Source organism: Etheostoma cragini, chromosome 13 (assembly GCF_013103735.1).
Source record: "Etheostoma cragini isolate CJK2018 chromosome 13, CSU_Ecrag_1.0, whole genome shotgun sequence".
Taxonomy (NCBI): Eukaryota; Metazoa; Chordata; class Actinopteri; order Perciformes; family Percidae; genus Etheostoma; species Etheostoma cragini.
In genome coordinates this window covers 18,770,772-18,785,007 of record NC_048419.1, presented here as the reverse complement: position 1 = coordinate 18,785,007, position 14,236 = coordinate 18,770,772, and the positions used below count along the sequence as shown (strand labels likewise).

The 14,236-nt window shown below is 40.5% G+C and overlaps 1 protein-coding gene across 2 annotated transcripts in view; it reads right to left on the bottom strand.

The window, feature by feature from the left end:
• The window catches only part of pdlim4 (PDZ and LIM domain 4), a 45,519-nt gene that overhangs the window by 2,916 nt on the left and 28,367 nt on the right, over window positions 1–14,236 (bottom strand). Inside the window, exons 4-6 of one of the 2 annotated variants that reach the window (XM_034889898.1) lie at window positions 9,154–9,267; window positions 8,807–9,009; window positions 5,738–5,895 (exon numbers count right to left, since the gene is read on the bottom strand). In XM_034889898.1, the coding sequence (XP_034745789.1) occupies window positions 5,738–5,895; window positions 8,807–9,009; window positions 9,154–9,267 (475 nt within the window). Of the gene's footprint in view, window positions 1–5,737; window positions 5,896–8,806; window positions 9,268–14,236 lie in introns of both variants that reach the window. The other variant, XM_034889897.1, reaches the window with a different exon arrangement.

Sequence of the window (14,236 nt, the reverse complement as noted above, 5' to 3'; positions counted from 1 at the left end):
ATATATATATATATATATATATATATATATACACACACACACACACACACACACACACACACACACACACGCACACACATGCATACACACACTGTATTTATTTTTATTTTTGTTTTGTAATACTGTGTATACTATCACATGTGGAAAGTACCTATATTTACATACTGTGAATCATTTCTTAATTGAGAATCGTTTTTGAATCAGAAATCAATTTCGAATCAAATCTTGAGCCTAAAAATCGATATTGAATCGAATCTTGACATTTTCTGAATCGTGCACCCCCAATGTTCAAGCTGCTTTTGCTTCAGCAGTGAACACTATACTTCACACAACTTCTACTGTTGTTTTTTACCATTACTTTGCTTACAATTCTGTATCATGCTCAAGAAAAATGTTAATCCAACTCCTGCCAACAATCATGGCATGATCAGCGGGAGTGTTTCTGTAAGTTAAGATCCCATTTCCCTTGTTGCCTGCTTTCACAAACAGGATGTTGCCACTTGTCCTCTTCCTCAGCCCTTCAGGTTTGTTAACAAGTGATTTATGCTTTCACTTTCAGAAATCCTGAAATACAACCCAGATGCATGCTATGTAAAATCCAAGGGTAAGATACTGTAGGCCATCAACACTCATGGCGGTCTCCATGTCAATGTAATAATGATTCATTGATGTGACGTTTCTTTGTTAACTCATAAGGTACTCCCTGTTCTAAACTTTCTTCGTCTGTGCTTACTCTCACACAGCCACTGCATTTCTTTTTGTTCTCTTTTGTACGCCTCCCCATGTCTTTGACCTTTGTATCTCTCGCTCCATCCTGTGTGTTCCATTCAAGAGTCTGGGGAGAGGCATTTCCTTGGAGGAATTCATCAGTCAATCTGGTTAGACAGCCAGCAGAGAAAACATCCAATATTACAGAGTCAATCTTTTACCATCACACCAATCTACTACAATCACATGAAATCTGTGAACAACACATGGGGAGTTACGATTACGTTTTTATCGTATTTTATTAAAAGCATCGTCTTTGTTAAATGTAAATATCTTCTAAAATTAACATTACAACACCTCAAGGGGATTTTCTTTCAAATTGAACATATAGCTCACAAATATATTTAGCTACAATAAGTTGTTAAGAATAAAGTTCTACACAAAACAAAAACTAAAATCAACTCAGCCAGCTACACACACAGAATATATAATGCTACCAACCAACAAAAGGCTATATTAAACCTATAATAACCTATTATACAACCTACAATAAGCGATTGAGATTGCTAAGTCTGATGTTAGACATGGGTTGCTGCCTTCACACGGATGGTTTTTTTTGTTTGTTTTTAAATAAAAGCAATCAAATCCAATCATTGGGGTTTTAGTTATGCCTGACTGGAATGAATAAAAGGGGCAAACTTAATACTGGATATTTGGAGCCACTCCAGTGGTTACAAGTGCACCATTGTAGATCAGTGGAGCACAGCCGCGAACTGCACTATGACGTCCATTTGCTGATGATGTGCCAGCAGAGGCCACCTATTGCTGCCACTAACCGCAGTCTAATTACTTCGCAACTGGCACCTGACTCAGAGCACTTTCCATCCCTTAGTAACAGTTAGCCTCTGACTGCTCCATGGTGTGTTTAAGAGCTGACATGAGCTGGGTATGTTATTCCTGGGATTAATGTCTCTATTACCTAATGATGAACTTTAATGGAAAACCTTTTATGTGCAGCACTCTCATGACTTTCTCACAGAGGGGGAGGTTGACTTATAAAATCTTCAGACCACAGTCAGGAATAGATACAAATTAATGAGTGCTTGTTTAGTCTTGCGTTTATATTTTTAAATAGCCAGACTCCGCAAGCCCCATGTTATTTGTTGCCAAAAGCAGACAGACACCCTTTTTTATTTGACCGACAGTGGCAAGTTGGCCGATCACATATCTCACCCCATGTAACATTCACTGCATAATGTGCGTTTTACACTGTGACTAATATCAACCAGACATACTGTAAAACAGCCCCCATCCTAACTCAAACCTGTCAGGTGCGTAGTGTGAAACCTCAGGGAACTTAAGGCAAAGGGAATCACAGTGTTGGAAGATAAATAAACAACTGTAATAATGTAATTTAAGACAGCAAGTTAAAAAAAGACTAAAATAACAACCTTGATTTTTCCAGACCATGCTGCACATACTTTAGGGTTGAATCTCCCAGAGAGGTTTAAAAAGGGTTTTGTCATGACTATGGCATGAGATCATTGAAAAATAGGCACAATGTTCAGCTTTAATGTCTCGGAAAGACAAACATTTTATCTCTGGGGCCTTTCTGACTGCATCAGAAAGGGAAAATAAGTTGGAAAACATGCTGACGTGCTGACATTGCCCTGCCATTGACAAGAAAAATGAATCAATGACAAATCTGAAAAGTCATTTAAGACCTATTATGAAGTTAAACTAAGGATAAACTAAGGCCTTAATATACTGCTACCACTATCAAACTTTAAGGATTTTCCACTGTAGTTCAGACAAATAAAACAATGACTTCAGTTTGGGAGCTAATAATGGGCGTATTTTGTATAGCAAGCAAATGAAAGAATATTAAACAAAAACTGTAATGGTTGCTAGTCTACAGTCCAGTCAAAAGAGCAATGCTCCTGTTCCGACAGAAGGGGTTAAGCCCCTCACCACTGGCATCACATGTTTACCCCCACAGGACTCCAAATCTTGGTCTGGCTTTAAATCTTGATCCTGATCCCTTTGAAATAACAATCTGACTGGAATGCTCCCTCTCATTTTCCTTGAAAGCCATCCAGAATTGACTTGCTCTGCAGTGTGTTACGGTGGGACGTGACTGATGTGATGTGTGATCTTTACCAATCTGAGTTAGTGGTCACAAATACAGATAATTCTAAACACACTGTTCAAAACAAATCCAAGTTGGTCCACTGGGATAGAGTCATTTAACATCTTATTTAACTTTTGAGGCAAAGGAAATGACAAATATTACCGGATGTGAACAATCTGAGTTTACATAGTATAATCCAGAAGGTAATCAATAATTGGATTTAGAAAGTAAATATTTTTTCTTCTCTGCACAGCATTAATGCTGATGGATTACTTAGTACGCCAATGTCTTATTCTGAGAAAGAACACAGCCTGCTTCCGACCTGAGCACTTTCCATGTACAAAAACTGGGTTTTGCAGCCATCATTCATCACTGTTGGACAAAATAGCGGCTGAAAAAATAACCCTGGCAGAAAAAGTGATCCATTCAAATAACCTCGGAGTTCAAGGAATGGAGGAGGTCTCAGAGGTCACTGGCATTTTGTTTATTTTGTTAGAAAAACACTCCCCCATAAAGTTGTAAAATGTCTTTGCATTTATTTTAAACAATCAAAAACTGTTCTGCTTACAAGGCTCATTTGTTAGCATTTAACTGAGTAATACTTTAACACTTTTCTGGAAAAACAGATAAAACAAACCCTCATATTGGTACAATATCAACCTTATGCGGTATTGCTTGAAACACCCCAACTTAACGCCAGAAGCCCCCCCCCCCCCTTCCATCCACATTCTCCGATCATGGCAGAGTCCGAGGAATTCTGGGTAAACTGACACTCTTGTTTGCTTTAACTTTAAAAGGCCCTGAAAGTGAACAGGGCCTCTGCAGGGGCTTTCACCATCAAAAGGGGACCAACTACTGTGATTTAAAAGCCTGACAGCAAGGTATGCATTCAACAACAGGATGATTTCACTTAAGCCTGGCTGTCAAATATGTTTAATTGTTAATTTAACTTGTTTCTTCTTTATTGGGCTTATAAAAACAATAACAGACAGGGGCAGACAGCAACATATGTATCCCTCTCACACAGATTAAATGACACAACTAAACATCAACAGAGAGACAGGTAGCTTTTAAAATGATCCCAATGTCAACTTGAGGTTTCATCGAAGGCTTAGCCTGTCAATCAACCTGTCAGTCTCCCAAGGTAAAATTCCACCTGACAGCAGATGAAAAGAGTCCCCTTTAAATCTCTTTAATCCATCAGTAGTGTCTCTCTGCCTCCAACCCTCTTTATCTGTCATTAGAATCTCTCTTTCTTTTGCTCACCCTCTCTCTAATTGCTTTGAGTGTAAAGGTAAGTGCAAAATAAAGGAAACGGTATATTCTGGCTATGCTTCAGGCCTCACTGCTGGAGCCATCAGCATTGGTGCTCGTGGTGTGGATTATCCAGTCGGCTCTCACATCAAGGGTAGACCCAGAGATGTGATAAGTGATAAAAATATCAGAGAATTAGCCGTGATTAGGTTCTCTAACACAAAACATCCATATCAGTATTGGCATCCAACCAACATAGGATCTAAACTCTCTCAGAGTAAAACTTCAGAGGGAAGGGGTTCTAATTTACCTGAGAATTAAGAGCTAAATTAGGACTGTGTGACACAATACCTATGTTAAAACCCTTATTTTCCTATGAACATTTTACTGAGCATACATGCTGACTCTGACTCGGCAGGACATTCATACATTCCCAGCTTGTAATACTCCACTAAGTAATAAGGATTAAGGGACTTTTCTCAAGATTGCCTCAATGTTAGTTGCTGAGGCTGAGAAAAACATCAATCAATCCGTGTTAACAGGTCACAAGCCAACTTCTCCAAGTTCCAGGCTATTTCCGCTTTACCATATCAACTTGGCTTATATCTACAACTTTCACAACGTTTGACCCTGCTTTAGTGGCAAACTAAAATTCTCTGAACTTTTTTCAGCTCAGAGAATTAGCTCTCTTTTGCTGCTGTCAGTTTCACAGGAGTCCTCCTCAAAGCTGGAATGCTGAGCGGTCAGAAGGCAAACAGGAACACCATATTTCTCACTTTACTGTCCTTTGTGGAGTTGTTTTGCAATAAATTGCCAAAGCAAAACTTTTTACCCCTGTGTGAGCTATTTAAAGCACTTCATCTGTCTCCTGCTCCCTCTGTCTCTGGTTGTTTCTTTCATTCTGTCTTGCTCTCTCTCTCGTGCTCTTCCTCCCTGTTCCCTAACCTCGATGTCTGTGTCTTTCTATAAAAGGAAAACCATGCCAGTAAGACAGAGCAGCTACAAACGAGTAGCTGTGAGAGAGGAGCTGCCTGAGCAAGGCAAGATGTTCCTCCAGGTGGAATCATAGGAGGATTTATTTACCTTGAGACACCCACCATATTTGTAAAACTTGAGTTTAGAAAATGGTTCTGTGAGAAGTGTATAGATGCACACAGGCATGCCCACATGAATTAGTGACAAGATGCAGCCTTGCCCAGCCCTCTGAATCTCATCAAAAAGGATAGCTATGTATTGAGAAAAAAAACTATATTTTCAAAACTGAGTAACTCATTTCAAAGTAAGTCTATAAGGAAAAATGACAACAATTAACAGCTTCCAGCTTGTAAAACCTGAATATTAGTTTTTTTTTAATGTCTTCTATTTAAAGAAACATTTAGTGTTTGGACTGTTGGTTGGCCAATAGTGTGTTTTGGCACTATTGGCCAAAACACACTATTTCACATTTTTGACATTTCACAGATTAAATGTTTAATTGATTAACTGAGCTAAAGCTAATGTATGTCCTTGTAATCTTCTGCTTTCACAATCAGGTCAATTAGTGTAATACTGCCAACTCTTCCTTCTGGGAAAAGTAGCACTAAAAATGTAGGTTGCAGTGCACATGCTTTTTGTCTCTCCACACATTTAAACATGTATTCCTACCTCCATCCTCAGCCTCCAGGATTCCCTGGAGGTATTTGAAGGAGCCGGACTGTTTGGGTGCAGAGACGGGCTCCTCGTAGTCCTGCAGCATCTTGTAGACGTCTGACTGGGGGTCAAAACCATTACGGCCCGTAGGGGATTGTGTGGGAGGTTCAGGGCTGTAGGAGACAAGGGAGGGTAGATACAGTATTATTCTATTGTTATCTAATTTGATAAGGATTAGGTGACATATGACAAAAACATCAATTTTCTTTTAATAGTCAGTCAAGACAACGAAGGAGCTAATGTTTAGAATACAAGTAAATGTGCTAACATTGCGGTCATTTGGTTTTGTCTTTTTTTTTAATCAAATCAAATATGGACACTGTGTATTGGTTGTTTTTCAGGTGCTGTCCTTAAGTGAGGTTTGACCAAGGGAGGAATAAAAGTAGATGAAGTAGCCAAAACAAAAAGGATAAAAGAACAAAGAGAGTTGACAGACTTGATAAACTGAGACAGCAGAGATGGTCGCACGGTGGAGAAAACAGAGGTGTATGCATTAAACTCCACATGTGATCCCACAGACATGATGTGTTAATCACAACAGCTTTGTGCTCTGGATCTGCATGTTCATGTATCCATCAAGTTATTCCCAAAGCTAACAGGATGGATACCGTTCATTTGATACAATCATTCAGACCTATGGGAGAGGATTAGGGCTGCTGACAGATGTGTTCCAATCCTGACACACTTTACTGCATGTTTGTCTCCAGACTCCCCTTCAAACGACTGAAGGAAGTGCTTTACTGCACTCTGAGTGTAAGTGAGTGTGTGTATGTGTATGTGTGTGTGTGTGCGTCTGTGAGAGAGAGAGCCTAAGCTGGCGAAAGTGAGATTGAGTAAGAGACAGGAATGAAGAAAGACAGAAGAGTATGAACAAATTGTGTAGGAATTAGGAAAAGTGACAGTGGGCATTGAGATGTGTAAAAATGTTGTTTAACTGTGTGTTTGTGTGTGTGTGTATTAAGAATTCCCAGACCAGTACTGGAGAACTCTGGGAGTGTTGGAGAGGATGTTAAATGGGAAACTAAACCCTAACATGTCGTGCCCGCTCGAGGGGATGTGCCACAACAAATTGGTTCCCCAATCAACACGGCCATCTGTTCACATGTGTCAAGAGACAATTGTGTCTACTGTATGTGTTTATCTACCGTATATATAGGCTTACTGTCATTTCCACATACATTCTTACTTACTGTGATGCTTTAACAATGGAAAGGTGAATCATTAACTAAACATTGACTTAGAAAACCCATTAAATTGATTTTAGAAGCAGACACTAATCATTCACTACTAGTTGCACTGTTGCTTGCTCTGGAGGAAACTACTAGAACTGTTGGGTCCTTGTAAATTCTGGAGTGTGGTCTAGACCTACTCTATCTGTAAAGTGTCTTGCGATAACTCTTGTTATGAATTGAATTTGCTTTCCTTCTTTCCATTTTTATAGATTTTCAAAATATGTAGATTTTTTTACTTGTATTTAGTAAATGAGATCTTCTTGTGATGTTGACAGCTCAGAAAATCATCATAAAACAAGCCCAGAAAAAAAGCCAAACTGTATTTAGTAAATCTTCACCTGTAGTTTTAGCCTGGAAATCAAGACCCGCAGTGTGGTTCGATAGTTTAGGCCCCCTAGGTAAAAATGTGTATTAATGTGCATAAAGAAGCCAAGAAAAGATGGAAAAGTAGGAGTGTGAGAAAAGCAAGTCAAAACCCAAGTTCCATCCAGAAAGACCCAGAAGACACTGGAGTTGTGGTGCACCATTCCACTATAAAGAGATACTTGTACAAACATGATCTTCATGGAAGAGTCATCAGAAGAAAACCTCTTCTACCTCCTCACCACAACAATTAGCGTTTGAAGTTTGCAAATGGACATATAGACAAGCCTGATGCATTGTGGAAACAAGTTCTGTGGACTGATCATGCTTTGGGGTTGTATTGTAGCCAGTGGCACAGGGAACATTTCAGGAGTGGAAGAAAAATGGATTCAAAAAAATGTAAAGGCAAAGTTAACGCCAGAAGCCCCCCCCCCCCTTCCATCCACATTCTCCGATCATGGCAGAGTCCGAGGAATTCTGGGTAAACTAACTAACTAACTAAAGTTAGCGCCCAAGCAAAGTTTGGGCGCTAACTTGATGCAATCTGTGAATAAGCTGAAGTTAAAGAGAGGATGGCTTCTACAAATGGATAATGATCCTAAACACAGCTTAAATCCACGGTGGATTACATCAAGAGGTGTAAACTGAAGGTTTTGCCATGGCCTTCACAATCTCCTGACCTTAACATTATTGAACATCTATGGACATACCTTAAAAGAGCAGTGCGTGACAGACAGCCCAGAAATCTCAAAGAACTGGAATACTTTTGTAAGGAAGAATGGGCGAAGATACCTCAAACAAGAATCAAAAGACTCTTTGCCGGCCACAAGAAGCGTTTCCAAGATGTGATACTTGCCAAAGGGGGCAGTACAAGGTATTAACTCTGCAGGGTGCCCAAACTTTTGCAGACGCCAATTCTTTTGTTTTCTGTTATTTTGAAACTGTAAATGATGGAATTAAAATCTTACTTTTGGTAACATATAATACAAATGTCTACTCTGTCATTTGATGCCTTTTGGAGATTTTACCACCTTTTCTTGGCTTCTTTATGCACATTTTTTCCGGGGGTGACCAAACTTTCGAACCCCACTGTATATCCGAAAGACTAAGGGTCTGACATCGAGTAATGAAAGTCGCCCATCTCGAGGGGCAGAATCAAGCGTGTATTTGAAAATCTCAATGCACACAATTGGATAACACTAGGACCAATCGCAACAACACACAGGATGACGTATCCAGAGCCATATACGCTTAGCAACCAGGGAGTTAACTGGTAGATACAATTTCTTTTTTTTAAACACATACATTTTCAGATTTTTTACAGTAAATATAAACCACTAATCTACTAATCCTGTCAAAACTGTAAATTGTGCGGTTTATATTTTACTCTCTCTGCACTCCATTGCAGCACACCCTTTGATCATCTCACCTATGTGTGGTACTGAGGCTAAGGCCTCCCATCTTGCTTGGCAGAGATCTGTCTCCATTGCTGCCATTATGATAAAGTCCTGCTGGGTTGTTAAACTGAGTGTGACCGGTTCCGTTCCCGTATCCATAGCTGTGGCCGTTGTTGGGTCTGGAGTGTCCGTTATTCAGGTGAGTGGGCTGGAGTGCCTGTGGGGATTGGGGAGCCTGTGGGTACTGGGGAGCCTGTGGGTACTGGGGAGCCTGTGGGGATTGGGGAGCCTGTGGGTACTGGGGAGCCTGTGGGGATTGGGGAGCCTGTTGGTACTGGGGAGCTTGTGGGTAGTGGGGAGCCTGTGGGTAGTGGGGAGCCTGTGGGTACTGGGGAGCCTGCGGGTACTGGGGAGCCTGCAGGTGCTGGGGTTCAGCGGTATACGAAGGTTTGCGACTGGAACCGCCATATCCGCTGGTGATGGGACGGAAATTCTACAAAGAAAACAAAACAACAACACACATTTAAAAAACAAACAAACAGAAAAAGCAAGATATTAATCGTTAATTGTCTGGAAAATCTGTAAAGCCAGACAAACATTGATACAAAGGTAAAAGAGAAAGAGCTTTACATCAGAGAAATATTGAATGAAAGGGTAATGGGCCAATTAGAGTATGCGCCATTATGTTTTTGTTAAGGAAATGAGAGTAAAAAGAGAAAACAAGCCCAGTGGTGCCCTGAGTAGAAAACCATAATTCTTCAAAGGCGAAACGAGTGGTTGTTTCTAAATGAGGCTTTGCAGCGGTGAGGATTATAGAAGAAAAGCTTTCCCACTTTGTTTCTGCTTTTCCATCATAAATAGCTATGCTTATTGAGAAGGAGCTTGCATTAGATTTCCTACAGATGTTTCTGTCAAAACAAATTAACTTGTGTGGTGTAAATATAAAAATGTTCTTTTTTTCCCCTGGCTGCTTCTTCTATGGCTTGTGGAGTTTATAAAAGCTGACAGAGATGAGATACAGTATCAGATTAAATTAGTTTTGACATGCTGTAGCAGACTTTCTACACTCTTGCCACATATATGCTCTGCCGGAGCTGTTTGCAAGAATCTTTTGGACTAAATGCAGGACAGACGCACAGACACCTACACTCACATTACTGCATACTCAGTGTGTTTATGGTGAGGTCAACGCCCTTTTAATGCCTTTGCACACACTCCACAGTGACATCACTGAGCCTCTCAGTGTTTACCACAGTTATCTACACACTTCAGCGATAACGCTTACTGCCAGCCTGGCTCATCCAACTCAGAGACTGAACTTTACAGATAAAGTTTAATTTCACTGTTTGCAATGATGTCACCTCCTCTAGAAGTGCTTTGCATTTCAGAGATAAAAGGGAAGTTTTGAAAGACTAAAGAAGGTTGCACATGATCTTAACTTCAGACTATAAACATTATAGCTGAAACAAAGTGACTTGTTTACAAGTTAAGCAAAGCAGTACTGTGGGAGACTGTCAGACTGTTGTAACTATGAGCCACTGGAAGGAGTTTGTGTGATTGTGTGAGATTTGGGCTAGATGAAAGCGCCTTAGCCACAGGAGGTGGAGGTTCACAGCTTCTCCAGACTGGACCCCTGTCATTTCAACAGATGGGGCCGCTGGATGTAATCCTCTCCTCTGCCCCCACCTGGACCACACACAGACAGACAGACAGACAGGCAGACACACACACATACTGACATAGATAAAAACACAACAGCTCTTTTTTAGTCCTCCACTCCTCTACACCAACAAGCCCACAAATTGGTAAAGCGGCTCTATCATTGTACTGCCTCCTGTAGTTAAGACAGATGGCTTTCGAGAAATTTAAAACCACCTCTTCCTTCTCTCCCCCAAAACCTCGGACAGTGAAGATGGATGTATCCAGAAACCCTCTGAACATAATGCTAGCAGATAGCCATTCATGGTTAAAGTTCAGAGAAGCAAAAAGGGGAGTCAGAGCTCAAGCCAGCTTCTCTCCCAGAGCCAAACCCTGTTTGGGCAGGATGTCAGAAACACCCAGCTCTCTGTGGCTCTCTCTCCATGTAAACCAGACACTCTGAAGCCTGGTGCTCACCGCAGGGCCAAACAAGCCAAACCAGATCCTACTCGTTATCTTTAGCCCTATTTGCACAGATGGTGGACCTCATGAAATTTTAATCAAAGGTTCCTTAAACCTTTTCTCTCAACCTTAACCATGTTTTGTGAGTATGTAAGGAGTAATGACATTTGATCAAATCACTCATGCCCCAGATTCGTTTTTACACAGTCACGTTGATATTACTGAGCATTTCTTGATTTAGCAGTGACAGCGCTTTAAAACGTCCTGTAGATTCAGCAGTAGCAAAATGCTTCTCAGGAGATTTAAATTTTCTGATTTATAATATTGATAAAGTACTGATAACATGTCCATCTTTCTGTCCACACTACGGTAGAGTGTATGGTCAAATGCCCTGGTGGTTGATTAGACACATAGTTTGTTTAGGCCTGGGACAAACACTTAATGATTATCTCACTACTTTCTGTACCTCCTTACTACCCAAAACCTTTCCAACCTTCCTTTAAAAGAACATTTCTGAAGGCATTTGAACAGAAAAAGATAATGGATGAGTTTTAATGTTTTGCAGAATGCTTTCTTTAAAGGGCCTTTTTGAACCTAGCTCTCTTTTATTTCATAGCTTGATTCATCTTACGTCTTTCATTTCCTAAGAACGTACCCAGAGCTGGAAGGGCTTTAGAGTTCTTCAGAACAAATCACTGTTGCAACACGTGTTTTTAGTTTTAATAAGAACCCACTATTCATTTGTCATATTTAGACAAGGGTTAAATCTGCAGATAACAATCCGTACAATAACTGTATAACTGTCAGGCAAGCATATTCCTGTCTGTGTTCAGAGAATAAAGGAGGCAAGTGGAGGAAAATCCCTGAGAGTGTATTACGTTACATCTCCTGCAGTGACATGACAGTAAAGACATTACATTTATGACTCCTAATCTGTACAAACATAAAATGCAAAGGAGGACAGGTAATCACACGCTAACATTTATGGTGATATAAGGACTACAAGGAAAAAAAACATTCCTGTCCTGCTTTATTGATGGGAGGGGAAATTGTCCTAAAGAAGATATCAACTCTATTTTATTTACATAGCCCCAAATCATAAATTTGACAGATGTGCTTGACAATCTGGGCAACTCATGACACCCCCAATCCTTACGACCTTGATTCAGATTTACTGTACAGAAAAAAACTATTGAAGAGAAAAAATGGGAGAAACCAGAGGAGAAGAGTTATGTGTGCATACCTGGAAGGCCAATGTAGCTCTTAAAACTCTTGTTTAGGTATATTTCTCTGTTGTCAGCAGCAAGTACATGTTTACCCATTTTCACCCTCACACTCCTGACTGTGACTCCTTCTGTTTCAGCTTAACTGAACCCTCCCTTCCCAAATATTCCTTTTGTCTTTCTTTCTCATAACACTCTTACCTCTTTGGCCTCACATGCCTGTTGCAAAGGTATTTGCTGTGAGTGAATGGCAGATTTATAAGGCCGCACATCTGGTGCTTTCCTTATAAAAATGCCAGTTTGGTAACATTCAGGACCTGTAAGTGCTTCCAAGTTGCTCTGAAGGTACGGTGGCTTGGTTTCCTTTTATTACGAAAAAAAAAAAAATCAGCTGTAAGCCAACTGTCTCATTAAAAAGATGAATTTTACCTTTTCATGTTGGGACTACATTTAGGTTTAATAGAGATGTTGTTTTAAAGTGACAGTCACGTTAATCTGGGGATTGCCTTATCATCTTAATTCCCCTGGCAAAACCTTATTTTGTTTTGCCAATGTAGTCAAAATAGTTTAAAGTTAATATGAGCAGCTTCAGTTTTATCTTAAACAGAAACTCAATATAAGATTGTTGAAATAGGCCATCTGTGAGATCATCTATTTCCTAATTTTTCTCTCTTGCACATGGTTACTCTTTCATTTTCTCCAAAATCTGGCCTTCATTCCTCCTGGCTTAGACAAAGAAAAACTTCAAAAAGGGGAAAAAAGACGATAGAAGCGATCCAAACTCAGTAACTATTTATGAGAACCAGCATTGTCTACTTATATGCATAGAACTCCAGGCTGCCATCTGATTTCAGTGACCTGTTTTACAATGGTAACCAAGCATGGCTAATGGCTCCAGAAGGACAGGATGCCAAAGAAGGAAATAAAGACACAAAGAAAGACAGAAAAAAGAAAGTTTGCTTTAGCATGCAGGTCTTTCATTCATCAACCTGACTACAAGTTACCATAATTAAAAAATAAGGTCTTGAATAGGAGAGGACTGCAGTTTCAGCTCTGGTACCTCAGTCCACAACCACAGATTGGTCAGGGAGGGGTAGACAGATGAGAGGAGGAGGGGTGGACGAGGAGAAAAAGGTGGAGGACCTTAATTGAAATCATATGCTGGTCTTTAACTGAGGGCCAAGACCTCAGCCTGCCTTGCTTACCAGACATACATTCACAAATTCATGACACACACACACACACACACACACACACACACAAACACACACACACAAACACATATTTGCTTGCACACCGCCTCCTTTCCTCTTGCCTCCTGCATGGTTTAATCCCCCTGGACCTTTGAAATTAAGCTTTTCACATGGCGCTCTGCACCACTAACCAAACACAAACCAGCCCTTTATGGCTCCCTGGGTCTAGCCCTGGGTGCCTCTCTGGGAGGAAGACAGACGGGCTAGAAAGGAGTTAGCAGAGAGCTAAGGTGGGGGGGAAGATAGACCGGAAAATAGTTGAGTTTAAAGGGCTTCTGGCCATAAGCCTTTCTGAGGGGGAAGAAATGCTCTAGGGAAGATGGATGTGGCATTAGAATCCATTGAAAATGAAATGCATTTTATCAATCAGAACCTTTAATTCCACACCGACCGTGCCAAGTCACCACTGGGCTGAATTCAATTCTCTGTAATGTATTCACTTACAGCATTATAATAAAGCCTGAATTTTTCAGGCGATAGAAAGCAATTAGCTTGGCTGCTAAGGCCAATCATTTCACACAGTTTATTCAAAAGACACATTTGTAGCTTTGGCACCTGTCTTATAATAATTGCAAACGACGGTTGAATAAAAGTGGGTGGTGCAATACAGCAAATAAGCTAGAACAACTTTATCCATGTTGGACTTTCTCTTTCTGAGAAAGATGTAGTCAATCTGAATGAACCTGGATAGCTGCAGTGTCTTTGTCTCTTACCCCAGCAGAGAGTGCTCTCAATGACCCCATTCACACCCCAGCTCACTGACAGACAACCGGAGCAGGGACGGCTCAGTTAGGAAAACCTGATTTGGACATTTCTGTGGATTACTGGCTGATTAGTGAACACAAACAACCAAATAAGTGGGGTCAGAGGTATGTGATCTGAAAGG